This window comes from Tachyglossus aculeatus, chromosome 5, assembly GCF_015852505.1.
Source record: "Tachyglossus aculeatus isolate mTacAcu1 chromosome 5, mTacAcu1.pri, whole genome shotgun sequence".
Classification (NCBI taxonomy): domain Eukaryota; kingdom Metazoa; phylum Chordata; class Mammalia; order Monotremata; family Tachyglossidae; genus Tachyglossus; species Tachyglossus aculeatus.
In genome coordinates, this window is record NC_052070.1 from 60,674,228 (window position 1) to 60,697,611 (window position 23,384).

Genomic DNA, 23,384 nt, shown 5'->3' on the forward strand with positions numbered 1-23,384 from the left:
TCTTGGAACCCTCCATTCCTTCAGCCAGATCCAATTTTCACTACCATTCCAATGGGATTTCTCCTCCCAAACTAAATCTACCATCAAAGAAATCCAAGTGTAGCTTTTCCCCCTGAAATTCAAGGGATGAATTTCACCTATTCAAACCCTTTTGCTCAAAATTGAGACTATTAAGACACCCTGCAAAAAAGACCCTATTATTTGAATTAAGGAGTAATATAGTAATAATAGTAATAATATAAGCAGCATGGGTTAGTGGATAGAGCACAGGCATGGGAGTCAGAAAGACTTGGGTTCTAATTCAGGCTTTGCCACATTTCTGCTGTGTGACTTTGGGCAAGTCTTTTAATTCATTCAACTCATTCAACCATGTTTACTGAGCACTTACAGCGGTGTACTAAGCACTTGGCACTGTACTAAGTGCTTCTCTGTGCCTGTTACCTCATCTGTAAAATTGGGATAAGAGTGTGAGCCCCATGTGGGACAGGGACTGTGTCCAATTTTATTAGCTTGTACTTACCCTAGCACTAGAACAGTGCTTGGCACATAGTAAGTGTTTAACAAGTACCATAATAATCATAATTATTAATATTTATTGAGCACCAATTGGATGCAATGCACTGTCCTAAACATTTGGGCCAGTACAGCAGGAGAACAACATGTGTATCCTGCCCACAAAGAGCTTACACTCAAACAGGGGAGACAGACATTAAACTATTTACAGCTGGTGGAAGCAAAATATACATCTATGCTCCGGTGCTCAGGATGGGTAGAAATGAATACAAAAGTGGTAGAGGTGGTGGTTGGGTGGAGACAAAGAAGAAACATTTTATGTTTGCATTCTGAACATTTAATGTTTCAGTCTGAGGATGGCAAACGTCCTTTCAAAGTCTTCGCAAGTGGTGGTATTCTTCAGCGATGGCTTTACCACAGTCAATTTAAACCAATGAGGAATTCCTGTTTTTATATAAAATAATTGATGTGGCAAAAGCAAATGGTCAGTCAGTTAATTGTATTTATTGAGCAATTACTGTGTGCAAAGCAGTGTAATAAGCTCTTGGGAGAGTACACTGTAACAATAAACAGACACATTCCCAGCCCACAATGAGCCTACAGTCTAGAAGGGAAGACAGACATTGATATAAATAAATGACAGATATGGTCATAAGTGCTGTTGGGGGTGGGGGGCATGAATAAAAGGAACAAGTCAGGGAGATGCAGAAGGGAGTGGGATAAGAGGAAAGGAGGGCTTTCCTAAAACAAGGGAGGATTCAATAAAAAATTGTGGAGTTTGTGAAGTGCTTACTGTGTGTCAAGCACTGTACTAAGCTCTGGGGTAAATACAAGGTAATTGGATCAGACACCATCCCTGTCCCACACAGGACACACAGTCTAAGTGGGAGGGAGAACAGATTTTTGATCCCCATCTTACGGATCATTTTCCATTTGGGTGCATGTGACCTGATTGCCCTTTGGAAACATAGTTAAACATTCAAATTTGATCCATCATTTCCCCCCAATTCCTATGGATTCAATTAATCAAACAGTGCTCTTTATTGAGCACTTACTGAGTTCAGAGCACTGTGGTGGGCACTTGGGAGAGTACAACAGAAGCACAAGGTTCCTTGGTCTGCCCTCTAATGGAAAATATATATACATATAAAAGTAAATAACATAGTGGGGTTAGAATATGATATTGCCAGCCATACCTAATGGACTTTATCAATCGTATTTATTGTGCACTGTACTAAGCTTTTGAGAGAGTACAGTGTAACAGAGCTGTTGGACAGGTTCCTTTCCCACAAGCAGCTTACAGTCCAGACAGGAGGGGATAGAAAAGGGAAGGCAATAGATTGTTCGCTTATCTCTGGAGAGGGTAAAATCAATCAATCAATCAATCAATTGTATTTATTGAGCGCTTACTGTGTGCAGAGCACTGTACTAAGCGCTTGGGAAGTTGGGAAGTTGGGAAGTACAAGTAAAATCACTATCCAATGAATATATTCATTCATTCAGTCATATTTATTGAGCACTTACTGAGTGCAAAGCAAGCACTTGAGAGAGTTCAGTGTAACAATAGACACTTTCCCTGCCCCTTATGAGCTTAGAGTCTTGAGGGGGAGATAGACAGTAATATGAATAAATAAATACATTACCAATTACAAATATGTACATACTATAGAGTCTATTACCTAATTACAGATTAGTACCTTATGCCTAATGTTAATTTTGTTCCATGTTTTTTGTCAAAGGCTTAGGAAAAGCTTAGGGTGGGCAATGAGCCGTCTCTAAAAGCCTGCTCAGCCTGCTCCATCAAAACATGGAGAAGTTCAAAGTAAAAGGATGCTGCATTTGGAACTCTAACCCGACTGATCCATTTGCACCACCGATGGTGGTTCTTCCTGCAGCTCCCGAACTGCCCTGAAGTTTTTCCTTTTGGCGAACGAATTCGCCATGTTGTATTACAGAACCCGTCAGGCAAGAAGAGGCCACCGCTTCTGAAGAGATTGCACCCGCGCTAGTGGAGCTGCCACCTGAAGAAGAACCCCCTGAAATCAGACTTGGAGAGGTAAGGAGCTGCCCGAGTCCTGGACCCCGTGTCCTGAGAAGGAGCTGCCATCCCAAGACGGCCCGGTCGCAGCCGGTAGCGGTCCCTCGAGAGAGACCGTTTTGCCTTGGACACTACTGCCTGTTCTTCGAGTATATAAGTGACTGTCCTGTCGTGTATCGTGTTCTTCAATCACATGCTAAGCTCAGGTGCTGTACCAACCATATATAAAGAAACTCTGTATTGCTTGGAGGGGAGTTGGCTTTGACTAGTAGAGGAAACTCTGCCTGTCAACCACCGCTCCCTACTAGTGCTAGTAGAGGAGCAGCTTGGCCTAGTGGATAGAGCATGGGCCTGGAAATCAGAAGGATCTGGGTTCTAATCCCATTTCTGCCACGTATCTGCTGCGTGACCTTGGGGAAGACACTTCACTTCTCTGGACCTCAGTTATCTCATCTGTAAAATGGGGATTAAGAGTGTCAGCCCCATGTGGGACAAGGACTGTGTCCAACCTAATTTGCTCGTATCCACCCCAGGGTTTAGGACAGTGCTTGGTATACAGTGCTTAGTTAAGTGCTTAATAAATACCTCTATTATTATTATTATTATTATTATTATACTTGTCTCTGACATACATGCTCGAATACATTACAGAATCTGTGAAGTCTGCTTCAACATGGTCCTTCAAGGGAGACCATTTTTCCTTGAATAGCAAGCTGTAAGCCCTAGGCTTCCTGAGCAGTAATAAGAATTATGGTACTCATTAAGTGCTTATTTTATGCCAAACCCTGTGCTGAGAGCTGGGGTAGATAAAAGGCAAGCAGATTGAGCAGATTGAGTCCCCGTTCCGCAGAGAATTCACAATCTATGACGCAGGGAGACCAGACGTTTTACCTGCTTTTTAACTGATGAGGAAACAGGTCTGGAGAGTAAGTGACTTGCCCAAGGATGCACACCCAGTCAGTGGCTGAACAGGAATTAGAACCCAAGTCACCTGACTTTCAGCCATCAACCTCTTAACACTCATAAGCAGACAGGCCTTCCAGGAGTGTTAATAATACCAATCAATCAATGATATTTATTGAGTGCTTACTGGGTGCAGGGCACTGTACTAAACACTTGGGAGAGTAATAATAATGATGATGGTATTTAAGTACTTACTATGTGCCAAGCACTGTTCTATGCACTGGGGTAGATACAAGGTAAGCAGGTTGTCCCACGTGGGGCTTAGTCTTAGTCTTAGTCCCCATTTTGCAGATGAGGTAACTGAGGAACAGAGAAGCTAAGTGACTTGCCCAAAGTCACACAGCTGACAAGTGGCAGAACTGGGATTAGAACCCACGACCTCTGACTCCCAAGCCCGGGCTCTTTCCACTAAGCCACACTGTTGGTAGACATGATCCCTGCCTACAAGGAGTTTACTACCTGACTATATTCCCAACTGACTTCTGTTTGTGAAGCTATTCTTTTCCCTCTGACATTTTTACATCAGGCATCTGCCACTTTGCCCTCCCTGAGCCTTCACACCCATGTGCTGGGCCTGAGGAAGGGGGACAAGCAGCTGTAGGAATTGGAACCCACTTTATCTGTGAAACAGAAGAGGTTTTCTTTCACTTTTGATTTAGTCATAATCCCATTGGAGTAGATTTGGTAAAAGCCACGGTCAACCTTGGACTTGGTACATTCATTCATTCATTCATTCATTCAATTGTATTGAGCGCTTACTGTGTGCAGAGCACTGTACTAAGCGCTTGGGAAGTACAAGTTGGCAACATATAGAGATGGTCCCTACCCAACAGCGGGCTCACAGTCTAGAAGACGGGCTCTAGAAGACAGGCTTCCCAATTGTACCTCAAGATGCCACCTGTATTAACTGGGTGTGGTAAGTAGATATATTTATTTACTATGGGCATTGTTAAGCACTTACTATTTATGAAGCTATTGATGCCTGTCTAATTGTTTTGTTGTGTCTCCCCGCTCTAGACTGTGAGCCAGTTGTTGGGGAGGGATTGTCTCTATCTTTTGCTGAATTGTACTTTCCAAGCACTTAGTACAGTGCTGTGCACACAGTAAGCGCTTAATAAATACAAATGAATGAATGAATGAAGTGAAGCAGGTTGGACTCAATCCTTGTCCCGTGTTGGGCTCACAATCTAAGAGGGAGAACAGGTATTGAATCCCCATTTTACAGTTGAGGAAACTGAGACGTAGTGAAATGACTGGCCTAAGATCACACAGCAGACAACCAGAGGCGCTGGAATTAGACCCCAGGTCCTCTGATGCCCGGGCCCATGTTCTTTCCACTAAGCCACACCACTTCCCAAGAAGAGATCTGGTAGGTTTCAGCAGACTTATTTATTCATATTATTGTCTGTCTCCCCATCTAGTCTGTAAGCTCATTATGGGCAGGGAACATGTCTGCTAATTCTGTTGTACTCTCCCAGTCAGTACAATGTTCTGCACACAGTAAGCACTCTATAAATATGATTGACTTTTCTAGGAGCCGAGAGCCTTTTGCTGTGGCAAAGATATCCCAGGAGCAGCTTCTTAGCAACCCAACAAGAGATGAGGAGACAGAGAATCTCCTGTAAAATAATAAGCTGGGCTTCTCTCCTCAATTAGGTCACAGAAGGTGCAATTGGATCCTTCGGCTCCATCAAACTTCCAGTCGTCTTCACTCCGCTGTTGCCAGGAAGTGTGACCGCCAGCTTCATGGTTGCCTTTGACAACCCTGACTGCCCGTCTGTGAGTGTCCCTCTGGCGTGCATTGTGTCTTCTTCCCACAGAAACCCCAGCAGAAGTGTCTCTCCCCTGATGGAAGCAGCTCAGCAGAACTGAGCCTTAGGACTGGGAAAGGGAAGATGAGCTATTTACTGGCAGAGGAGAGGCTCTTTATCAACACGGCAGAACAAAGTCTGTGCCAGTCTGTGTCTGTGTAACCTTCTGGACTTTAAGCACCTTGTGGGCAGGGAACATGTCTACCAACTCTATTATACTGTCCCAAATGCTTAGTACAGTGCTCTGCACACACAGTAAGCACTCAAGAAATACTATTGATTGATTATTTAATTGGGCTAGTCACTTCTCTGTGTTTCTGTTTCCTCATCTACAAACTGGGGGAAATTAAATCCAACTCCTTTGTACTTAGGCTGTGAGCCCCAAATGGGGCAGGGATTGTGTCGGGTCTGATTCTTATGTCAGTACAGTGCTTGGCACATAGTAAGCTCTTTATATAATACCATTATTATCATTATTGTTATCGTTAGAACTCCTTTCTAAAGCTCTAAGTGTTGTTACTCTGTGTGCCCCGACCCAGTTACATTTCACAGCCACTGGGGTTTCTATCGATGTCCCGGTGTGGGTGCCAAATCAGAGCATCGATCTCAAGATCTGCATGTACGATCGACTCTACCAAGATTCCATCGTCATTCAGAGCAGGTGAGCCCAGTCACCTCGATCTAGCTCCCGAGGGGGTCTCGGGGAATGCCGCCTATGGATCCTGAAGGGAAATTGCCAGGGAAATGGGGTTTGTCGTGGGACTCTGAGAGACTGTTAGGAGGCCCGTGGGTTTGGACACTTTCAGCCTGGGGGCCCCTGGGATGAAAGAGGGAGTTTGAAGGTGAGGAGACAATGTGGAGGGAACATCGAGAGTGAGAGGAGTGGGTGAGGATGGCTCTGAGAATAGGACGAGGTAAATGCCAAACATTTTTACAGATCTGATATTTTTTGTTTTTCAGTGGCATTTGTTAAACGCTTACTAAGCACTGGGGTAGATGCAAGCTAATCAAGTTGGACACAGTCCATGTCTCATATGAGGCTCACAGTCTTGATGCCCTAAGCTCATTATGGGCAGGGAATGTGTCTTTTTATTGTTATATTGTACTCTCCCAAGCACTTAGTACGGGACCTTGTACACAGTTAGTGCACAATAAATACGGCTGAATGAATGAACAGATGAGGTAACAAACGCAGAGAAGTGAAGTGATTTGCCCAAAGTCACACAGCTGACAAGTGGCAGAGGTGAGTTTAGTACCCGGATCCTTTTGACTCCGTCCCATGCTCTATCCAGTAGACCACACTGCTTCTTTGTATATATGCCCTTTACTGACAAGTCCAATAGCAAACTACTGCAGTAAACCTGAGGCGACAAGTCCTCTGTAGGCTCAGGGATGAGGGGGAAGAGAGAATGGCCTCACCTCCGGCATTCACAGCTGTCGGTGGTCTGCGCCACTGTACATGAGCGGAGACCCTGGCCCAGCCATCCAGCCCCTACCATTTCAGAACTTGGCCTGAAGTGGCCCATCAGGGAGAGGGGCAGAGCGGGGGCTTTGCTTTGGCAGCCAGGCTGCTGGGGACCCTGAGGCAGCCGCTCGCAGTCACCAACTCAGCCGGAGCCTGCTGCTTCTCTGGGAGTCATTCACCCCTCACACAAGAAGCAGAGGGAACGTGCTCCCCTCCCTGGGGTGCCAAGCCACGTTATTGCACCCTTCAAAGTTGGAATGTGAGAACTGGACTCAGCAACACACTGCCTCTCAATCATTCATTCTTTCAATTGTATTTATTGAGTGCTTACTGCACACAAAGCACTGTACTAAGTGCTTGGGAGAGTACAATTTAACAACGAACAGACACATTCCTGCCCACAATGAACCCACAGTCTAGAGGGGGAGACAGACATTAATATAAATAAATAAGTAATTAAATTACAGCATGCATATGTGCTGTGGGGATGGGAGTCAGTCAGGCAATGGATATAATTAATGGAAGGCCTCTTGCCCACATCCTACCTCTGGCCTGGAACCACCCTCCCTCCTCTTATCAGACAGATAATTGCTCTCCCCCATTTCAAAACCTTATTGAAGGCACCTTCCCTGACTGAGCCACCCTCTCCTCCCCTCCCACTCCCTTCTGCACTGCTCATACTTGATCCTTCATTCATCCCCTCTACCTTCCCCATGGCATGTATGTATATATCTGTAATTTATTTATTTATTCATAATAATGTCTCTCCCCCTCAGACCTTGAGCTCACTGTGGGCAGGGAATGTGTTTGAAGTTATAGTGTACTCTCCCAAATGCTTAGTACAGTGCTTTGCACACAGTAAGCACTCAATAAATGTGATTATTATTGCTAATAATAAGGGCCTACTGTTTGCAGAGTGCAGTATTAGGTGGTTGGGAGAGTACCCCAGAATTACTGAGAGCAGAATTATCCCTGCTGTCAGTTTTACAATCCAGTGAAGGAGATGGAAACTAAAGTATGTTCCAGATAGCCCTCGTGGCAAGAACAAGAGACTGGGAATCAGGAGTCTAGAGACCTGAGTTCTGGTTCCAATTCTGCTTTTTGGGTGACCTTGGGCAAGTCAACTAACTTCTCTGTCTGTCTAGAAAAACAGCATGGTGTAGTGGTTAGGGTACAGGCCCAGGAGTCAGAAGGACCTGGGTTCTGATCCCAGCTCTGCCACTTGTCTGCTGTGTGACCTCGGGCAAGTCACTTCATTTCTCTGGACCCCAGTTACCTCATCTGTAAAAATGGGGATTAAGACTGTGAACCTCATGTGGGACAGGGACTGTGTCCAACCTGATTAGCTGGTATCTACCCCAGTGCTTAGTACAGTGCCTGGCACATAATAAACAGTTAACAAATACCATAAAAAAGACATGCAGAATGACACTGTAGAAAAATGATATGGGCAACTGTGTGAAGTTTAGTCTGGGAAGAAAAAAGACTGGAGGCCAGGAGACCAGTGACGAGGCTACTGCCGGACTATAACAAGTGCCTGGACCACTGTGGTAGCCATTTGGCTGGAGAGCAAGAGACAAATTCTAGAAATGCTGTGGAGGAAGAACCAGCTGGATTTCATGACAGCCTGAATATAGGGGTTGAAAGAGAAGCAGGAGTCAAGGATAATGGCAAGTTACAGGCTTGAAAGATGAGGAGGATCGTTGTGATGTCAACTGTGATGGAAGTTAGGTGAAAGAGAGGATTTAAGAGGGCAGATGAGGTGTTCAGATTTGGACACTTTGGGTTTAAGGGGCAGGCTGGACATCCACTTAGAAATATCCAGGAAGCAAGAAGAAAAGTGAGATTGCACAGAAGAAAAGAGGTCAAAGCTAGGGAGGAAGATTTAGGAGTCGCTTGCTAGAGATGGTAGTTGCAGCCGTGGGAGTGAATGAGCTCCACATGGGAATGAGTGTTAATTGAGAAGAGAAAGGGAACTAGCTCAGAACCTTGAGGGAGGAGTCAGAGAGGAAGAGCCAGCAAAAGGGATTCAGAAGGATCAACCAGAGAGGTAAAAGAGGAGAACCAGAAAAAAAAAATTGGAAAGCGTTTCCAGAAAAAGGGAGTGGTCCCTAGTGTTTAAGGCTGCCAAGAAGTTGAGGAAGATTAGGAAAGAGTAGGGACCATTAGATTTGGCAAGGAGGGGGTATTAGGTGAACTTGGAGAGTGGGTCTCAACGAAGTCTAGGGGACAGAACCTGGATTGTAGAGGGTCAGGAAGGAAGTTGGAGGAGAGGAAGATGAGGCACTGGGTGAACACAACCCTTTTGAGGAATTTGGACCAGGAAGGGAGGAGGGAGATGAGGCAGTAGCTGAAAGCTGGTTGTACAGGACAGTTGAATGTCACAATTATTTCAAGAGGGACCCAACAGATTGTACAAAGCCCACACTTCTTCAGGGACCTTAATGTCTTCTGTTCTTTTTCTTTCATCCAGAGGGCCTAAAGGGACAGAGAACTGATGGAAAAGCTTAAATAGAAGCTTGAGTTTTTGAGTCTTTGCCTAATCCCCGAACTCTGGCAGGCAGACTCTCCTGTTTTGGTGTGAGGTGTGAAGGCCTCTAAAAGGTTCTGTATAACCCCAGTGTGTTCTAGTGTTCACTGTTCAGTTTTCTTTCTGGAGTCTTTTCTATACTGCTAGATCTTCAGTGTCTTTCAACGTTTTGTCAAAATTCTGATCCTAAAAAATAGTCTTGTGTACAGACGTAGCAGCTAAACTCTTTCCCTTTATAACACTTTCCCTATTTTAGATCTTGTTTCGTTGCATACTAATAGGGTTCTTTCTACTATTTCTGGCCCACACCACATTTCTAAATTTCATATTAGAATTAAGCACTGCTGAGATTCGTCCCAGCTGGAAAGGAATAAGGAAGGCTGTTATCTCAGAAAGTCAGCTTAGAAATCCCGGGGGCTCATTACATAAGAGACTTTCCTTGTTTCGGGGGCTCAAGACCACTTTTTGCCAGTCAGAAGATTATAAAGTGCAAAAGGAAGCATCGTGCCTATCAAATGGAAAAGATTTGCCCTTCAACCAAATCCAGGATTGGGCTTTTCTTGTCTACAAAGACACTGTGACTGTGTCCAACCTGATTAGCTTGTATCTATCAACCTGATTAGCTTGTACTTTTTGCGTCCTTGTTGGTGATATCAACTTAGAAGTGAAAAGTTTGTGTCTTTGTATCTACCCCAGTGCTTAATACAGTGCCTGGGTCATAGTAAGCACTTAACAAATGACATAAAAGAATCACTGAACTTGATTTGTGGGTATTATTCATAAGCCACTTGGACAACTGCCTTCCAGTAGATGGTCAAGATTGTACTTTCCCAGTTTATGAATGAGGTGGCATTAGGGTGGATCAAAAGATCTTTGATCAGTAAATCAATCAATGTTATTTATTGAGCCACAGCAGCACAGGCAACAATTTACTAAGTTCCCGGGGGAATAAGAAACATGGTCTCAGCCCTCAAGGTGATTCTCCTTGTCTAATCAATGCATCAAACATCACAGACTAAATATCATTGACAGAAAATTAAATTTACTCTTTCCAGTTACAAAGATAAACTGTTTTCTACGCTGATGACACCCAAATCTACATCTCTGCCCCTGCTCTCTCTCCCTCCCTCCAGGCTCGTGTCTCCTCCTGCCTCCAGGACAAATCCATCAGGATGTCTGCCCACCATCTAAAACTCAATATGTCCAAGACTAAACTCCTTATCTTCCCTTGCAAACCCTGCCCTCTCTCTCACTTCCCATCACTGTGGATGGCACTACCATCCTTCCCATCTCACAAGCCCCCAACTTGGTGTCATCCTCAACTCCGCTGTTGTTCACCCCTCACATCCAATCTGTCACCAAAACCTGCTGATCTCACCTCTGCAACATCGCCAAGATCCGCCCTTTCCTCTCCATCCAAACCGCTACCTTGCTGGTTCAATCTCTCATCCTATCCTGACTGTATTAGTGCATCAGCCTCCTCTCTGATCTCCCATCCTCCTGCCTCTCCCCATTTCAGTCTATACTTCACGCTGCTGCCCGGGTCATCTTTGTGCAGAAACGCTCTGGGCATGTTACTCCCTTCCTCAAAAATCTCCAGTGGCTACCAGTCAACCTACACATCAAGCAAAAACTCCTCACTCTCTGCTTCAAGGCTGTCCATCACCTCGCCCCCTCCTACCTCACCTCCCTTCTCTCCTTCTACAGCCCAGCCCCTACATTCAGCTCATCTGCCGCTAACCTCCTCACTGTGCCTCGTTCTCGCCTGTCCCACCGTCAACCCCTGGCCCACGTCCTCCCCCTGGCCTGAAATGCCCTCCCTCTGCACATCCGCCAAGCTAGCTCTCTTCCTCCATTCAAAGCCCTCCTGAGAGCTCACCTCCTCCAAGAGGCCTTCCCAGGCTGAGCCCCCTTTTTCCTCTCCTCCTCCCCTCCTCCCCATCCCCCCACCCTACCTCCTTCCCCTCCCCACAGCACGCATGTATATGTTTGAACAGACTTATTACTCTATTTATTTTACTTGTACATATTTACTATTCTATTTATTTTGTTAATGATGTGCATTTAGCTTTAATTCTGTTTGTTCTGACAACTTGACACCTGTCCATATGTTTTGTTGTCTGTCTCCTCCTTCTAGACTGTGAGCCCGTTGTTGGGTAGGGACTATCTCTATATGTTGCCAACTTGTATTTCCCAAGTGCTTAGTACAGTGCTCTGCACACAGTAAGTGCTCAATAAATATGATTGAATGAATGATTTGGATTTGAATTGATAGGTTATTGTCCTCTGAGAGAAAAGAGCATCCTTCTCCAAAACTTGGCCTTGACATTTTTCTTTCTAGTAGGACTCTCTAGCTGGTTTCAGCTCTCAGTCTATGAGTTTTAGGGGAGAGTGCAGAGTCTGAAAAGGGCAAAAGCTCCTCCTACTTTCTCAACCCTGCTCCAACTCTGGAGCCTGGGCGTTGTGGGTTTCTGGTTGGCCTGGTTTGGTCTAAAAAATTTCAACTCATTTCATAGGAGAAGCAGCGTGGCTCAGTGGAAAGAGCCCGGGCTTTGGAGTAGGAGGTCATGGGTTCAAATCCCGGCTCCGCCACTTGTCAGCTGTGTGACTTTGGGCAAGTCACTTCACTTCTCTGGGCCTCAGTTCTCTCATCTGTAAAATGGGGATTAAGACTGTGAGCCCCAAGTGGGACAACCTGAACACCTTGTAACCTCCCCAGCGCTTAGAACAGTGCTTTGCACATAGTAAGCGCTTAATAAATACCATTATTATTATTATTATTATTATTATTATTATTATTATTTTGAATGTTGCTGTACTTTCAGTTCCCGAATTTCCAGGTACCAGAGTTGATGCCAAATGTTCAAGAAAACGGATTGGATACAGTGCTTTTATCAGACAGTAGATAGGCTTATTTTATGTGTCCAATTAGCCAGAATGTAGTAGAAACCCACAGAAGCCACTCACTTGGAAGTGTTAGTATGCAGAAGTGTTGTTTTGCTTCTGCCCAGAGAGCAGAGGTGCTGGTTACAGCCAGCCACTCAGAGGGTAGGGGAGGGACATGCAGCCGAAAGCATTTCTATCTGATCTATTCACAGAGCCAAAGCCGCCCTGCGTCTGAAGTTTGAAGTATGTAAAGAACTGAGAAATCACATGGAGTTGCTTCCCCAAAGTGGCTACATCCAAGCCCAGGCCTCCTACACCGTACAACTCAAGTTCTTGCCCAGGTAAGAAAAGGGTCACATTTTCATAACCCTTCATTTTCTATCCCTTAGAGTTATGGATGGGACACTCCCCTCTGCTCCACACCCAGTGTCCTTCCCTCTCTCTCCCTCCCACCACTGGACCTCCATCTTCCCATTCATTCATTCACTCAATCGTATTTGAGCATTTACTTTGTACACAGCACTGTACTAAGTGCTTAATAAGTACAATACAGCAGTAAAGAGAGACAATCCCTGCCCACCCAGCTCCAGGTTTCAAAGTCAAAGATCCGTGGCAGACATCTGCCAGAACTGAGCCCTGATGTCAAACTACTTTCCTCTAGAGAGCAGTAAAAGGTCAGGCTGAACAAAAGTGAAGCCACAAGGTCCCAGCAAGAACCTAGCCTATGGGGGAGTGAGGCTCGTGAGAATGTAATTGTAATAATAATAATAATCATCTTATTTGTTAAGCACTTACTATGTGCCAAACACTGTTTCAGGCATTGGAGTAGATACAAGTTAATCAGGTTGGACAGAGTCTCTGTCCCACATGGGGCTCACACTCTTCATCCCCATTTTACAGATGAGGTAACTGAGGCCCAGAGAAGTGAAGTGACTTGCCCAGGGTCACATAGAAGGCAAGTGTCAGGGTCAGGACTAGAACCCAGGTCCTTCTGACTCTCAGGCCCATGCTCTATCCACAACGCCACACTGCTTCAGTGCTATTTGTGGGCAGGGAACACATCTCAGACATCTTTTGCACTTTTCCAAGTGCTCAGTACAATTCACCATATCCAGTGGATGCTCAATAAGTATCATTATTATGATTAGAAGGACAGGGTAAAGCAGGGCTCAGAGTTCAGGCTTTTCCTCCTTTCTCTTTGCTCTGAGAAATAAACATTTGTTTTTGTTTGGGTTATACTGTGGGGGAGGCGCTCCTCGTTCCATGTGTTTTTCCCAGCAATGGTACTATGCGGGAAGGTTCATGGCAGAAGGTGATGGGTGTATGGTGAAGGCAGTGACCAATCCTGTCTCCTTAAACAAAGTTAAAAAAAAAAAACCTGTAGTATTTGTCAAGCACTTACTATGTGCCAGGCAATGTTCTAAGCGCTGGGGTGGATACAAGCAAATTGGATTAGACACAGTCCCTGTCCCACGTGGGGCTCACAGTCCCAACCGCCATTTTTACAGATGAGGTGGGAGTCAGGTAACCGAAGCCTAGAGAAGTGAATTGACTCATCCAAGGTCACAGAGCAGACAAGTGGCAGAGCCAGAATCAGAACCCATGACCTTCTGACTCCCAGGACCATGCTCTATTCTCTACTCCATGCTTCTTCTCCCCTCCAGTAGGGCACAGGATGGGCACTATGATTGGGCACCCAACAGAATTCAATCCACATCACTCATTCTTGAAATGAATGCCCAGAACACCCAGATATTACCCAGGGAGAGAAAGAAAATGGTCATTTCCCTACTTCCCCAGTGGCTCAGTGTCAGTAGTAGGATAAGGAATCAGTCCCTGCCCCTTGGATTCCATGAAATGCCACTTTGGAGTGAAGGTAAGCAAGGGGACCGTGTGAAATCCTCCCAGCCTTTGGGAAGATGCAGCTGAGATTATTATCTAGATTTTCTCCAGTTCTGAACTTGGCTTCCCATGGTGGAACCAGTGATTAGAAATTAGCTCCAAACTCATTGTTTGACCTCAACAGAGCCGATATTCTGATAGAGGAAGTTTTGGCATATAAATATATGTATGTAAGTGCTATGGAGAGGATGTGAGTACCCAAGTCCTTATTATTATTATTATTATTATTATTATTATTATTATTATTATTATTATCAAGTGTAGTCGAGTTGTTTCCTATTCACAGTGACTCTATGGATATATTTTCTCCAGAATGTCCTGCCTTCTGCCATCATCCGTAACCTTTCTAACAGATCTTCCATTATCATTGTTATGGCATCTATCCAGCTACCTCCTGGTCTGCCTCTTCTATGTTTTCCCTGGACTTTTCCCAGCATTAGTGCCTTCTCCAAATAATTAGTCCTCCTGATTGTGTCCAAAATATGGTAATCTAAGTCGTCATTTGGTCTTCGGTGGCCGGAAGTGCTGACACGATAGTTGGAGCCGTATAGAATGGAGGCATGGAAAATTAACTGGGGAAGACCTCCAGGAGGAGATGTGATTTTGGAAGGGCTTTGATAATTGGGAGAACAATATTCTGGCAGATGTGAAGGGGCAGGGAGCTCCAGATAGGAAGGTGAGTGTGAATCAAGAGCTCAGTGGTGGGAGAGAGAGACTAGACTGGCTTGAAAGAAACAGAATAGGCGAGCTGGGGCATAGTGGGAGAAAACAGTGGATAAGTAGGAGAGCTGATTGAATGCCATAAAAACCAATGGTCAAGAGTTTCAGCTTGATGCAAAGAGGAATGGGCAACCGTTGGAGTTTTTGAATAGTGGGGGGACGTGAGCTGAATAGTGTTCTAGAAAAATGATCTGGGCAGCTTAGTGAAGTGTGGAGTGGCTGGAGACGGGGAGATTGGTGAGAGGGCTGATGCAGGAGTCAATTCAAAAATGATCTGGGCAGCTTAGTGAAGTGTGGAGTGGCTGGAGACGGGGAGATTGGTGAGAGGGCTGATGCAGGAGTCAATTCCGGATATAATAATAATAATAATAATAATAATGGTATTTGTTAAGCACTTGCTATGTACAAAGCACTGTTCTAAGCGCTGGGGGGATACAAGGTGATCAGGTGCCTGGACCAGCATGGTGGGAAGTTAGATGGAGAGGAAGAGGCTACCTCTGGAAATATTGTGGAGGAAAAATGACAGGATTTTGTGACAGGCTGAATATGGGGATTGAAAGAGAAGAAGAGTCAAGAATATGCCAAGGTGGGAAGCAGTATTACGTAGTGGAAAAAGCACAGGCCTGGGAGTCAGAGAACCTGGGTTCTAATCTTAGCTCTGCCACTTGTCTATGTGACCTTGGACATGCTTAACTTTTCTGTACGTCAATTGCCCTTATCTTTTAAATAGGGATTAGGACTTTGAACTTCATGTGATCAACTGATTAGCTTGTATCTACTCCAGCACTTGGTACAGTTCCTGGCACATCGTAAGTGCTTAACAAATACTATTTTAAAAGCATTATTAATAGTAATAATTAATAATTGTGGTATTTGTTTAGCACTTACTGTGTGTCAAGCCCTATACTAAACACTCGATGACATACAGGACAATCAGATCCCACATTGAGCTCAGAGTCTAAGTAGGACGAAGAACAGGAATTAAATACCCATTTTACAGATGAGGGAAATGAGGGACAGAGAAGTGAAGTGACTTGCCCAAGGTCACACAGCAGACAAGTGACAGAGCTGGGATTAGAAGCCAAGTCCTCTAACTTCCAGGCCCATGCTCTTTCTTCTAGCCCGTAAGCTCGTTGTTGGCAGAGAATGTGTCTGTTATATTGTGCTCTCCCAAGCACTTAGTACAATGCTCTGCACACAGTAAGCGCTCAATAAATATGATTGACTAATTGACTGAGTTTCCACTAGGCCGTGGTGCTTCTCAATCTAGCAATGATTGGCACAGCAGATCTGCATGTGTCTCAACAGTGTTGTACAAACTGGATGAGAGCACAGCAGGGTGAGATGCTGAGAGGACACACAAAGACATACCTTCCCTCAACTTCTCCCTTATCATCATCATCATCAATCGTATTTATTGAGCACTTACTGTGTGCAGAGCACTGTACTAAGCACTTGGGAAGTACAAGTTGGCAACATATAGAGACAGTCCCTACCCAACAGTGGGCTCACAGTCTAAAAACCACCTCCTCCAGTCACGTCGTTGGCTCCAGGAGGACCCGGCGAGAGAATGTGTACGGCTCTGGCAAACCACCAGTCCTCACGGAAAACAACTCCAGTTTACTGTAGCTGTTGATTACTCCAGGTGTAAATGTTTTAAAATCCCCCTGTTAGAGTGTAATCTGTTTGTGGCCCTCTTTGTCTGACAGGAAGGGAGAGGTGACTAGCCATCTTGGAGGTGAGAGGGGAATGGAGCAGCGATTGGTCATGTGAAGCAATGTAGCCTAATGGGTAGAGCGTGGTTCTAATCCTGGCTCTGCCACTTGTCTGCTGTGTGACCTTGAGCGAGTCACTTCATTTCTCTGTGCCTCAGCTACCTCATCTGTAAAGCGAGGATTAAGGCTGTGAACCCCATATGGGATGGGTTCTGTGTCCAACCCAATTGGCTTGTATGTATCCCAGCACTTAGTATAGTGCCTGGCACATAGCAAGCGCTTAGCAAATATCACAATTATTATTATTATTATTATCATTGTCTCAAGGAGGGAGGGTGGTGATCAATCAAGAGTATTTACTGAGCACTTACTGTGTGCACAACACAGTACTAAGCACTTGGGAGAGTGCAATATAACAATATAACAGTCAGTGGCCATGTTCCCTGCCCATAAGGAGCTGAAAAATGTCACCGGCCATCTCTATAGGGAGGGGGGTTGTACTTGTGCTTTTTTGTGTTGGACCTGCTCAGCCATCGTTTCTGAGAGATCTGGGTCTAGGCACCCCAAACATTTGGTCAGCCTGGGCATTGCCATAGGCACCCCATTTCCATCTCATGACTGTGGAGGCAGAGAGAGGGGCACACACTAAGGGGTGGAGGCTCAGACCAGTAGTGCCACAACCCTACACTAAAGATGTCACTATCTAACAAGATAGCGGGGTGTTTTTATTATTTTATGGTATTTAAGCGCTGACTTGTGTCAAGCGCTGCTGTAGGTGCTGGGGTAAATATAAACTAATCAGGCTGGAATAAGTGTCCCACATGGGGCTCACAGCCTGAGTAGGAGGGAGAACAGATATTGAATCCCCATTTTGCAATAGAGGAAACTGAAGCACAGAGAAGTTGAGACTTTGCCCAAGGTCACACAGCAGGCAGGTAGCAGAGCCAGGATTAGAACCCAGCCTAGTGGACAGAGCATGGGTCTGGGAGTCAGAATCAATCAATCAATCAATCAGTCATATTTATTGAGCGCTTACTGTGTGCAGAGCACTGGACTAAGCGCTTGGGAAGTACAAGTTGGCAACACATAGAGACAGTCCCTACCCAACAGTGGGCTCACAGTCTAGAAGGGGGAGACAGAGAACAAAACAAAACATATTAACAAAATAAAATAAATAGAATAGATATGTACAAGTAAAATAAATAAATAGAGTAATAAATATGTACAAACATATGTACATATATACAGGTGCTGTGGGGAAAGGAAGGAGGTAAGGCAGGGGGAATGGAGAGGGGGAGGAGGGGGAGAGGAAGGAGGGGGCTCAGTCTGGGAAGGCCTCCTGGAGGAGGTGAGCTCTCAGTAGGGCCTTGAAGGGAGAAAGAGAGCTAGCTTGGCGAATGTTGGGTGGGAGGGCATTCCAGGCCAGGGGGATGACGTGGGCCAGTGGTCGATGGCGGGACAGGCGAGAACAAGGCACGGTGAGGAGATTAGCGGCAGAGGAGCAGAGGGTGCGGGCTGGGCTGTAGAAGGAGAAAAGGGAGGTGAGGTAGGAGGGGGCGAGGTGATGGACAGCCTTGAAGCCCAGGGTGAGGAGTTTCTGCCTGATGCTAGGTTGATTGGTAGCCACTGGAGATTTTTGAGGAGGGGAGTAACATGCCCAGAGCGTTTCTGGACAAAGACAATCCGGGCAGTAGCGTGAAGTATGGATTGAAGTGGGGAGAGACAAGAGGATGGGAGATCAGAGAGGAGGCTGATACAGTAGTCCAGATAGGATAGGATGAGAGCTTGAACGAGCAGGGTAGCGGTTTGGATGGAGAGGAAAGGGCGGATCTTGGCAATGTTGCGGAGCTGAGACCGGCAGGTTTTGGTGACGGCTTGGATTTGAGGGGTGAATGAGAGAGCGAAGTCGAGGATGACACCAAGGTTGCGGGTCTGTGAGGCGGGAAGGATGGTAGTGCCATCAACAGTGATGGGAAAGTCAGGGAGAGGGCAGGGTTTGGGAGGGAAGACAAGGAGTTCAGTCTTGGACATGTTGAGTTTTAGGTGGCGGGCAGACATCCAGATGGAGATGTCCTGAAGGCAGGAGGAGATGCGAGCCTGGAGGGAGGGGGAGAGAACAGGGGCAGAGATGCAGATTTGGGTGTCATCAGCGTAGAGATGATAGCTGAAGCCGTGGGAGCGAATGAAGTCACCAAGGGAGTGCGTGTAGATCGAGAACAGAAGGGGACCAAGAACCGAACCTTGAGGAACCCCCACAGTAAGGGGATGGGAGGGGGAAGAGGAGCCTGCAAAAGAGACTGAGAATGAATGACCGGAGAGATAAGAGGAGAACCAGGAGAAGACGAAGTCTGTGAAGCCAAGGTTGGATAGCATGTTGAGGAGAAGGGGGTGGTCCACAGTGTCAAAGGCAGCTGAGAGGTCGAGGAGGATTATGACAGATTATGAGCCGTTGGATTTGGCAAGCAGGAGGTCATTGGTGACCTTTGAGAGGGCAGTTTCCGTGGAAGGTAGGGGACGGAAGCCAGATTGGAGGGGGTCAAGGAGAGAGTTGGTGTTGAGGAATTCGAGGCAGCGCGTGTAGATGACTCATTCAAGGAGTTTGGAAAGGAATGGTAGGAGGGAGATGGGGAGATAACTAGAAGGTGAGGTGGGGTCAAGAGAGGGTTTTTTTTACGATGGGAGAGACATGGGCATGTTTGAAGGCAAAGGGGAAGGAACCAGTGGAGAGTGAGTGGTTGAAGATGGAAGTTAAGGAGGGGAGAAGGGACAGAGCGAGAGATTTCATGAGATGAGAGGGAATGGGGTCGGAAGCACAAGTGGCCGGAGTAGCACTTGAGAGGAGGGAGGAGAGCTCCTCTGAGAATACTGCTGGGAAGGATGGGAGAGTAGCGGAGAGTGTTGAGAGCCGGGGGGTTGGAGAAGGGGAGGGAGTGACTTTGGGGAGGTCAGACCTGATGGATTTAATTTTATTAATGAAGTAGGAGGCCAGATCGTTGGGGGTGAGGGAAGGAGGAGTGGGAGGAACCGGGGGCCTGAGAAGGGAGTTGAATGTACAGAAGAGCTGACGGGGATGATGGACATGGGTGTCAATAAGGGAGGACCAGGTCCGTCCAGGTCCAGAATGACCTGGATTCTAATTCTGGCTCCACTATTTGTCTGCTATGTGACCTCGAGCCCATCACTTAACAAAGCCACCATTATTTCATTATTGTTATTGCTATTATTATTATTATTAGAACCCAGGTCCTATAGTTCCCAGGCCCGTGCTTTATCCATCAGGCCAAGCTGCTTTCTGTAGTGTGTTCTAAAACCAGTGTCAGGGAGTGGAGGGATGTGTGAATACCTATGGGTGGAAGTGGTGTACATAGTGGGGCGGGACTGTAAAATGACATTTCGGCCAACCTCTTGCCCTCTTCCCCCAGTCTATGAGGAATGTTTTGTGATGGACACCCTTCTTGGTATCCTCCCTCATACCTCCAGACCTCCCTGGCAGAGTTGGTACCAGTTGCACCTTAAAGACCAGGAATATTAGGAGGTTCTGGCTTTTGTCTGACTCCTTCTTCAATCTGGATCTAAGAATCCTAGTCATAGTTGCACCACGACCCTGAAGTTAGCCTAAATGGCAATCACCTCCTGTAAAGCATCACGTAGTGGGTAGATAGAGCAAGGCCCTGGGAGTCAGAAAGTCATGGGTTCTAATCCCAGCTCCACCAGTTGTCTGCTGTGTGACCTTGGGCACGTCACTTCACTTCTCTGTGCCTCAGTTACTTCATCTGTAAAATGGGGAATTGAAACTGTGAGCCTCTCATGGGACCGGGACTGTGTCCAACTCGATTTGCTCGTATCCACCCCAGCGCTCAGTACAGTGCCTGGCACATAAGAAGCGCTTAAAAAATACCATTATCATAATTTTTATTAAAACCCCAGCCAGAACAATGGGGGAAAATCAGACTGGGCACATTACATATTTAAAGCCATCTCTTTAAAGGGTCACATCGGGCCTGCCGGATTGACAGTGTGGCGCAGTGGTTACTAGGATCCAAATGCAACTTTTCTTGAAAATCTCCCTGCCGCAGTTGCCTAGCAGTCACTTGTGGGGGTGGAGGGAGCCTGCAGAGCAGGCAGGCAGTGGGAATCCAATTACTGAGGAGATGGGTGAGTGGGAGATTGTTATTCATTTTAGCTTAAATTCCATGGGTTCTAAATAGGGGCACTGGTATTTAGTGTTAATGCTGGGGCTGAGGTGGCTGGAATAGAAGCACGGTGTTTATATTAGCCCGGAAAGACTCTGGAAATGGAACCCACACATTCCCTCTGAATGACCAATTTGGTCCTCAATCAGACAAGCACTGCTGCTTCCACTCGGGACTGACATTTGGAATTTCTTATATCTTCCTATCATGTTCCAATCTTGTTAATAATAATTATGGTACTTACTATGTTCCAAGCACTGTTCTAAGTGCTGAGGTAGATACAAGTTAGTTTGGACACAGTCCCTGTCCCACAGAGGGCTCACACTCTTAATCCTCATTTTACTGATGAGATAACTGAGGCTCAGAGAAGTGAAGTGACTTGCCCAAGGTCACACAGCAGACATGTGGTGGAGCCAGGATTAGAACCCATAACCTTCTGACTCCCAGGCCAATGCTCTATCCACAAAGCCACACCGCACTGACTAGGATGGATCATCATCATCATCATCAATTGTATTTATTGAGCGCTTACTGTGTGCAGAGCACTGTACTAAGCGCTTGGGAAGTACAAGTTGGCAACATATAGAGACAGTCCCTACCCAACAGTGGGCTCACAGTCTAAAAGGTGGAGACAAAGAACAAAACCAAACATACTAACAAAATAAAATAAATAGAATAGATGTGTACAAGTAAAATAAATAAATAAATAGAGTAACAAATATGTAGAAACATATATACATATATACAGGATGATAGCTCTTTAATGCCAGGGCCAACAGGAATAGATTGGGTAGGATGGTTGTCTAATGGGCTTTGGATCATACCTTGGGTGCAAGAGATTTCAGTAGATTTCAGTCCCCTCTAAGTCTGTAAGCTCCTTGTAGGCTGTGAGCATACCGGCCAACTCTACTGAATTATACTCTCACAAGGGCCTAGTAAAGTGTCCTACAAATAGTAAGCACTCAGTAAATACTACTGCTTGATAAATTAGGGATTTCTAAGCAAGTTGTAAGTCCTTTAGACTCAGGGATCATTTTTTTTCTGATATTAAGTGCTTACTATGTGTCAGGCACTGTACTAAGTGCTGGGGTAGATACAAGCTAATCAGGTTGGACACAGTCCCCGTCCCACATGGGGCTCACGGCCCTAAGTTCCATTTTATACATGAGGGAACGAGGCACAGAGAAGTTAAGTGAGTTGCCCAGACAAGTGGCAGAGCTGGGATTAGAACCGAGGTCTCTGACTCCAAGGCCTGTTCTTTATCCACTAGGACATGCTGCTTCTCACTATGGAGAAGTGAAATGATATATAAGCAGGGCTTTTACTGGGTCAGACCACTGATCCATCCAACCCAAGTCTCCATCACCAACAGGGACAACAGGATGCTTGGAGGAAGCAGGTGTTGGTGGCTCACCTTGGACAGATCATAGTTAGGGATGGATGGACCACTCAACACCTCTAACTCTCCCCTCTCCATCCTTAAGTCCCCTTATAGTAACTCACTATGGACTCGGACAGGGACACCCCCATATTTGGAATAACAGTGTCTTGGTTGCCTACCTTGACACCCTCCTGTAGACAATGAATGGATCAATCAATCAGTCATTCAGTTGTATTCATTCATTCATTCACCCATTCAGTTGTATTTATTGAGCGCTTATTGTATGCAGAGCACTGTATTGTGCACTTGGAAGAGTACAATGTACCAATAAGCAGACACATTCCTTGCCCACAATGGGCTTACAGTCTAGAAGGGGAGATGGACATTAATATAAATAAATTACAGTTAGGTACGTAAGTGCGGTGGGGCTGGGAGGGGAGATGAACAAAGGGAGCAAGTCAGGATGACGCAGAAGGGAGTGGAAGAAAAGGAAAAGAGGACTTAGGGAAGGTCTCCAGGAGTAGGTGTGCCTTCAGTAGGGCTTTAAAGCGGGGAGAGTAATTCTCTGTCAGATTTGAGGAGGGAGGGCTTTCCAGGACGGAGGCAGGGCGAGAGGTTGGTGGCAAAATTGATGAGATGGAGGTATAGTAAGAAGGTTAATATTAGAGTAGTGAAGTGTGTGGGCTGGGGGGTGGTAGAGTAGTGAGGTGATGTAGGGGCCAGGTGACTGAGTGCTTTAAAGCTGCCTCCAAAGCCCTTATGTACCTGTTTCCCACTGAGTGACTATGGTCATCTCCCACCAGAGGGAAAGAACACACGGAAAATAGTCTTCGTGAGGCAGTAAGCCATTGGATCTGGTGTTCACACCAGTGGGAATTGGATGGATGTGCTCAGGTTGTCATTCCAGTGAGTGGCACACAGGAATGACCAGTGACATTTTCCTTGCAGGACAAAAACCGCTCCTAAAAGAATCATACCCCATGGTCTGAGATGTTTTCAGGCAGAGCTGGGATTAAAACTCTAAATGAACACTCTTGTCGCATTTGGAAAACAGTGTCCTCTTCATCCTTTTTTTCTTGCAACTATTCCCTGACTGCAACCCCCCGGGGGAGCCATCATTGCACACCCTATTGGCTCCCTGTCCTTGATCAGTCGTGCTCAGCAAATGTGCTGAGGAAATGGCTCATGGTTAGGAATGAGTAACTCGGTCAGTAACCATTGCATGTTGGAACTCTTTTGAAGGCTGCCCACTTGATAACATCCTTTT

The 23,384-nt window shown here is 45.9% G+C and overlaps 1 protein-coding gene across 1 annotated transcript in view; it reads left to right on the forward strand.

The window, feature by feature from the left end:
* CFAP74 (cilia and flagella associated protein 74) overlaps nucleotides 1–23,384 on the forward strand; it is a 120,326-nt gene that overhangs the window by 50,288 nt on the left and 46,654 nt on the right. Inside the window, exons 18-21 of the mRNA XM_038746643.1 lie at nucleotides 2,469–2,569; nucleotides 5,171–5,293; nucleotides 5,865–5,986; nucleotides 12,419–12,547. Coding sequence (XP_038602571.1) covers nucleotides 2,469–2,569; nucleotides 5,171–5,293; nucleotides 5,865–5,986; nucleotides 12,419–12,547 — 475 coding nt within the window. The remainder of the gene's footprint in view (nucleotides 1–2,468; nucleotides 2,570–5,170; nucleotides 5,294–5,864; nucleotides 5,987–12,418; nucleotides 12,548–23,384) is intronic.